General features: G+C 26.2%; 1 protein-coding gene across 2 annotated transcripts in view; it reads left to right on the forward strand.

Moving 5' to 3' along the window:
• The window catches only part of LOC117179882 (ribonuclease 3), a 75283-nt gene that overhangs the window by 1918 nt on the left and 66114 nt on the right, over positions 1 to 7251 (forward strand). For both annotated transcript variants that reach the window (XM_033372067.1, XM_033372068.1), the window contains exon 2: positions 4789 to 5813. In XM_033372067.1, coding sequence (XP_033227958.1) covers positions 4807 to 5813 — 1007 coding nt within the window. In that variant the 5' untranslated portion in view covers positions 4789 to 4806. The remainder of the gene's footprint in view (positions 1 to 4788; positions 5814 to 7251) is intronic.

Below are 7251 nucleotides of genomic sequence, written 5' to 3' on the forward strand. Positions count from 1 at the left end.
AAATTAAAATTCGAAAATTTTTTCTAAAGCCTCCAGGGGACTTCGTTTTCGCACGAAAAAATTTTATGTGCCCTTATTGCATCCGGACCCACAATTTTATTTAAAAATTCATTTCTTTGGTCAAACAGAAATTTTGTTACTAAAAGTTTAACTATTCAATTTTTAGTTCCAAAAATATTCGTCTTTGTTAAAAATTTGTATTTTTGGTAGTATTTTTGGTGGGAATTTATCTTCTTGAGGTTGAAAATACAATTCAAATTCATGTAGTTAAATATTTCATCATTTTAATTGAAAAATCATCTTTTTGGTGGAAATTACATCACTTTTTTTGAAAATGTAACTATTTTTTTGAAAATTAGGTTTTTTCTTGAAATTTATTTAATTTTTTTTTTTAGACTGAAAATTTACCAATTGAATATTCCATAATTTTATTTAAAAATTCATCTTTTCGGTTGAAAATTTATTTTTTAACTGGGGATTCTGATATTCAATTTTTGTTTCAAATTTTGGGGGATTTTTTCAGGCAGTTAATTTTCTTGAGAGCCTGTTTAATTTTTTTAAATATAAGTTAAAATTAAATAACATTTTTTTTATTTGTAAAAGTAGCTGTATATTTCTGGATTCAACTCTTTTGTTAAAATTTAGTTTTTTTATTTGAAATTAATTTCCTTGACTGAAAAATGTAACCGTCCTATTTTTTGTTGAAAATTCAAGTTTTTGGTTGAAAATCCGTTTTTTCTGGTAGAAAATTAATTTCTTTTCATTATGTTTTTGGTTGAATTCAACTGTCTTTATTTTAAAATTTGATTTGAAAGATTTTCAAATTTTTTAAGACGTTTCCAAAGATTTTAAAGGTTTAAGGGAAGATAGTTAAAAAAAATTTCAAGAAATTCACAATTGATTTGGATAGTTTAAAGGGATATCCAAGGATTTTAAAGATATTAGAGTATTTTTAAAACTTCCGAGGAATAAAAAAAAATCAAAATATTTTAAAGGATTTTAAATGCCTTTGGCTACTTTGAGTATATTTCAATCATTTTAAGTATTTCCAAAGGATTTTAAAAATTGTAGGGTATTTTTTATAATTTCAAGGAATTTTCAGCTGATTTCAATAATTTGAAGGGATTTCAAAGAATTTTACAAATTTAAGGGAATTTTTTAAATTCCGAGGAATAAAAAAAATTCAAAATATATTATATTAAATGTAATGTTTTAAAGGATTAAAAATAATTTAGGATATTTTGAATTGATTTCAATAATTTCAACTGATGCTAAAGGATTTTTAAGATTTTAGGGTATTTTTAAAATATCTAAGGAATAAATTATAATTATTTAAAGCATTTCAAATATTTTCAAATATCTCAAGATATTTCCATAGATTTGACAAGAGTTTCTAAGATTTTAGGATAGTTTAAAAGATTCCAAAGAATTTTTAGTCCTTTTGAATAATTTGAAGAAATTTCAAAGAATTTTCCAATTTTTCAAGTAATTAAAAAAATTCCGAAAAATTAAAAAAATAAATTAAAAAGATTATCTCAGGGTGCTCAGGAATTTTCAAATGCTTTAATAAATTTCAAGGGGATTTTAAAAGATTTGAAAGGATTTGACAATTTAAGTTTATTTTAAAAGATTCGAAGGATTTTTGAATAGATTCCAATAATTGTAAGGTTTTCGAAAGGATTTTAAATATTTTGAGACATTTAAAAAGGTTCTAAGGAATTTCATAGTTTTGAAGATTCCAAGCAATTTTCCGGCGAGTTGAATAATTTGAAGAGATTACAAAAAATTTGGGAATATTTCGGGCATTGTTGAAAATTCTGAATAATTAAACGAAAATTAAAAAGATTTTAAAAAATTTGGAATATCTTAAGGTACTTAGGAATTTTCAAAAGCTTTAACAAATTTCAAGGGGATTTTAAAATATTCAGGATAGTTTGAATGATTTAGAATAGTTTGAAAGATCTCGAAGAATTCAAAATTTGAATGTCTTATGTTACTTTGAATATATTTAGTTAATTTCAAGTGATTCTAAAGGATTTAAAATATTTTAGGGTATTCTTCAAAATTCCAAGGAATTTTCAAAAGTGTAAAAAAATTGGAAAGGAATTTTAAATGATTTAGGATAGTTTGAAAGATTTAAAGGAATTTTAAACAACTGGATGGGATTTCAAAGCATTTTTCAGATTTTAGGGTATTTTTGAAATTATAAGGAATTTTTAGTCGATTTGAATAATTTGAAGAGATTTCAAAGAATTTTGCAGTATTTCGGGCATTTTTAAAAATTCCAAAGAATTAAACAAAATTTAAAAAGATTTTAAAGGATTTGAAATATCTCAGGGTACTTTTAATAGATTTTCTTACTTTTAAATGGTTTTAAAGGATTTTAAATGTTTTAGGGTATTTTGCAAAATAGCGAGAAATTTTAAATAGCTTAAAAAAATAAATGGGGTTTTAAAATATTTAGGATAGTTTGAAAGATTTAAAGAAATTTTGAGTTGATTTGCAAATTGGATGGGGTTTCAAAGAATTTTTCCGATTTTAGGGTATTTTTAAAATTCTACGGAAATTTTAGTCGATTTGAGTAATTTGAAGAAATTTCAAAGAATTTTGCAGTATTTCGGGTATTTTAAAAAATTTCAAAGAATTAAACAAAATTTAAAAAGATTTTAAAGGATTTGAAATATCTCAGGGTACTTTTAATAGATTTCATTACTTTCAAATGGTTTCAAAGGATTTTAAACATTTTAGGGTATTTTGCAAAATTGCAAGAAATATTTGAAGTTAGAAAAAAATTCAACGAGTTTTTCAAGATTTAGGATAGTTTTAATGATTTAGGATAGTTTGAAAGATTACAAGGAATTTTCAAAAACTTTAACAAGTTTCGAGGGGATTTTAAAATAGGATAGTTTAAATGATTTAATATAGTTTGAAAGATTCCAAGGAATTTCCAATTAATTTAAAGGACCATTAAAGAATTTTTCAGACTTTAAGGTATTTTGAAATTTCAAGGAATTTTCAAATGCTTAAGGAAATGCAAATTTTTTTAAAGGATCTTAAATTGTATTTTGAATATCTTCGGTTATTTTGAATATATTTAATTAATTTTAAATGATTCCAAAGGGTTTTAAATATTTTAGGGTATTTTTCAAAATTCCAAGGAATTTTCAAAAGCTTTAAAAAATTTCAAGATTATTTAAAAAGTTGAAAGAGAATTTGTCAGATTTTGAGGTGTTTTTGAAATTCCAAGAAATTTGAAGAATTTGAGGGGATTTCAAAGAATTTTTCACATTTTAGGGTATTTTTAAAATTCCAAGAAATTTTCAAATGTTTAAAAAAATGCAAAAGGTTTTAAAGAATTTTTTTAATATCTTAAGATACGTTGGATAGATTTAATTAATTTCAAGGATTTTACATATTTTAGATAATTTTTGAAAATTTCAAGGAATTTTTAAAAGCTTTAACAAATTACAAGGGCATTTAAAAAGATTTAACATAGTTTGAAAGATTTCTTTCAAATTCTTCAATTGATTTAAAGAATTTGAAGGGATTTCAAAGAATTTGTCAGATTTTGGGGTATTTTTGAAATTCCAAGAAATTTGAAGAATTTGAGAGGATTTTAAAGAATTTGTCAGATTTTAGGGTATTTTTGAAATTCCAAGAAATTTTCAAATGTTTAAAAAAATGCAAAAGGTTTTAAAGAATTTTTTCTAATATCTTAAGATACGTTGGATAGATTTAATTAATTTCAAGGATTTAAAGTGATTTAAAAGGATTTTACATATTTTAGATAATTTTTGAAAATTTCAAGGAATTTTCAAAAGCTTTAACAAATTTCAAAGGGATTTAAAAAGATTTAAGATAGTTTGAAAGATTTCTTTCAAATTCTTCAATTGATTTGAAGAATTTCTCAGATTTCAGGGTATTTTGAAATTCCAAGAAATTTGAAGAATTTGAGGGGATTTCAAAGAATTTGTCAGATTTTAGGGTATTTTTTAAATTCCAATAAATTTTCAAATGTTTAAAAAAAATGATTTAAAAGGATTTTACATATGTTAGGGTATTTTTGAAAATTCTAAGGAATTTTCAAAAGCTTTAAAAATTTTCAAAGGGATTTTAAAAGATTTCAGAGTATTTCCAAAGATTCTAAGGTCTTTTAAATATATTTCATTGATTGGAAGGGTTTCCAAAGGACTTTAAAGATTATAGGATCTCAAAATTGTTTTAAAATAAGTCATTAAAACTTAAAATTAATCTCTTAAAATAAAATCTAAATCACTTAAAATTCTAAATGTTCGTCTATAATTTAATTTGTTTTCATCTCTTTAAAAGTGAGAACGTGTTTACAAAGTTTAGTGTGTATTGAAAAATAATTTACAATTAAAATGTTCTTTTTCATCAAAAATATTTATAAACATTCTGAAGTAAATATTATCATGAAATAAAATGTCTCACTTGGAAATTTATATTTACAAAATAGCTGCACTTTTTAAGAAAAGGATTATTTAAATCGTTTGAGCATTTTTTTAAACACTCAATATTCAAAAACTTGTTATTATGGATTTTAAAATACTTGTATGTTTTTAATATTAGGAAATAAAAACTTAGTGAGGTGAACGCGCGCCTTACGAATGTGTTACTGCCAGTTATACATTAATTCTGAATTGAAGACATCAATATTCATCAATGATTAAAAATATTGTTCTATCTCTTCTATTATTTTAGATAATCGATACTGCGAGATAAAAAAAACATTAATATTAACGATATATTTTAATTTTAAAAATGCAGACAAGCGACTCGATCAAAATGGCAAATTCAGAAGTAAACGGAGGTCAATATTACTGGAATGGCGAAACACCAGCAGTACAAAACAACTACTATTCTCTACCAACCCCAACCTTCACACCTCCAGATCTCACTCAACCTCCACCTACCTTCGCCTTACCTCTGCCTACCCTCCCAGAAAAAATGATAAACCCTTATCCTCAATTTCCTGCTGCACCACCAAATTCCATCATTCCTTTTATGAATGGCACCACCCCCTCATTCCAGCCTCCTCCTTACCAAAATCCACCAACTCCCATGGACATCCAGAGCAGCCAAATCTACAAAATTCCAACAGTCTGTCCTCCGCCTCTTCAGGAAAATTGCACTTACGATTACTGGAACTCGGAATCTACAAATTGCAATATTGCCAATCAGATGGAGACATGGTCTCAAGGTGTGAGTCACACAACCTGGAGTCTGCCAACCAGGTCGAATGGATCATATCCCGAGTCTGAAGTGTCGAGATGTGAGGAGAAGAGATCGAGTCAGAGGAGTCGACACGAGGGTTCGAAGGGGGGCAGGTCGGACTGGAGGCGAGAGAGACGATCAGATAGTCGTGAAAATGGGAGGAGGAGGTCGATCAGTCCCGAGAGTCGATTGAGATTGAGAAAATCGAGTCGATCGAGGTTCGATGATCGGAGCAAAGATAGAAGGGATGATCGGAGGGACGATCGACGGGATGATCGACGAAATGGTCGTAAAGAAGATCGTCGAGAGGATCGGCGGGAACGGTACGACAAATATGAAAGAAGAAGACGAACTTCAAGGGAACGGTCTTTTGAGAGAAAGTCCGAGAGGAAGTCTGAAAGGTCCTTTCGAACAAATGGTTCCTACAGTTCGCGATCTTCCTTGAATTTGGAAAGATGCATCATCAGCAAACGGAGGAGGAGGTCCAAATCTCTTGAATCAAATTCTGGGTCGCCGAATAAAGTTCCGGCCAAGCAGAAGTGCCTTTCTGAGCGGGAATTGCTTTTAGAAAAATACAGGTGAGAACTCATATTTCTTCACTTTGTCATTAAAAATATTTTCAATTTTCTTTCCTGAATTGCATTAAATAATAGATCTCGGGTAACAAAATATGTATCGGGAAATAATCCGAGAGGTTAATATTTTGAGAAGGTAATTAGAAATATTTTTTATTTATTTTCATGTATTTAAATAATTGAATTTTTAAGCAAGAAGATTAATTTTTTTTTTTTAACAAAAAAATATGGATTTTCAACCAATTGCATTATTTTTTAATTAAATTTTAAGTTTTAATGATTTAATTTTAAACAATTTTGAGATCATATAATCTGAAAAATCCTTTAGAAAATCTTCCAATTAATGAAATATATTTAAAAATCCTGAGAATCCTTTAAAATACCTTAAAACATTAAAAATCCTTAGAATGTGTTGAAGTACCTTTAAATATTTTAAATACTCTGAAATCTTTTAAAATCCCCCTGCAATTTTTTTAAGCTTTTCAAAATTTCTTGGAATGTTAAAAAATATCCTAAAATATGTAAAATCCTTTTGAATCACTTGAAATTAAGTAAATCTATTCGATGCAAACTTCTGTTAAAAAAAAAAACACGAATCCAACGACCAAATTCAGACGACAACGAACAAACAAACAAAAAAATAAAACAAAAATCCTATTGCAATCTGAAAAAAAAAATTTTTGAAAACTTTTGCATTTTTTTTGACATTTAAAAATTCTTTGGAATTTCAAAAATAACCTAAAATCTGAAAAACTCTTTAGAATCACTTACAATTCTTTAAATCAATTGAAAATTCCTTGAAATCTTTCAAATCTTTTAAAACCTCCTTGAAATTTTTTAAAGCTTTTGAAAATTCCTTGGAATTTTCAAAAATACCCTGCAATATGTGAAATCCTTGAAATTAACTAAATGTATTCAAAATACCTTAAGATATTCAAAATACTTAAAAACCTTTTGTATTTTTTTGACATTTAAAAATTCCTTGGAATTTCAAAAATACCCTAAAATCTGAAAAACTCTTTAGAATCACTTACAATTCTTTAAATCAATTGAAAATTGCTTGAAATTTTAAAGCTTTTGAAAATTCCTGGGAATTTTCAAAAATACCCTGCAATATGTGAAATTATTGAAATTAATTAAACGTATTCAAAATACCTTAAGATATTCAAAATACTTTAAAACCTTTTGTATTTTTTTGACATTTAAAAATTCCTTGGAATTTCAAAAATACCCTAAAATCTGAAAAACTCTTTAGAATCACTTACAATTCTTTAAATCAATTGAAAATTCCTTGAAATCTTTCAAAATATATTAAGTCTTTTAAAACCTCCTTGAAATTTTTTAAAGCTTTTGAAAATTCCTGGGAATTTTCAAAAATACCCTGCAATATGTGAAATCCTTGAAATTAATTAAACGTATTCAAAATACCTTAAGATATTCA

Source organism: Belonocnema kinseyi, chromosome 9, assembly GCF_010883055.1.
Source record: "Belonocnema kinseyi isolate 2016_QV_RU_SX_M_011 chromosome 9, B_treatae_v1, whole genome shotgun sequence".
In the NCBI taxonomy this organism is placed as follows: Eukaryota; Metazoa; Arthropoda; class Insecta; order Hymenoptera; family Cynipidae; genus Belonocnema; species Belonocnema kinseyi.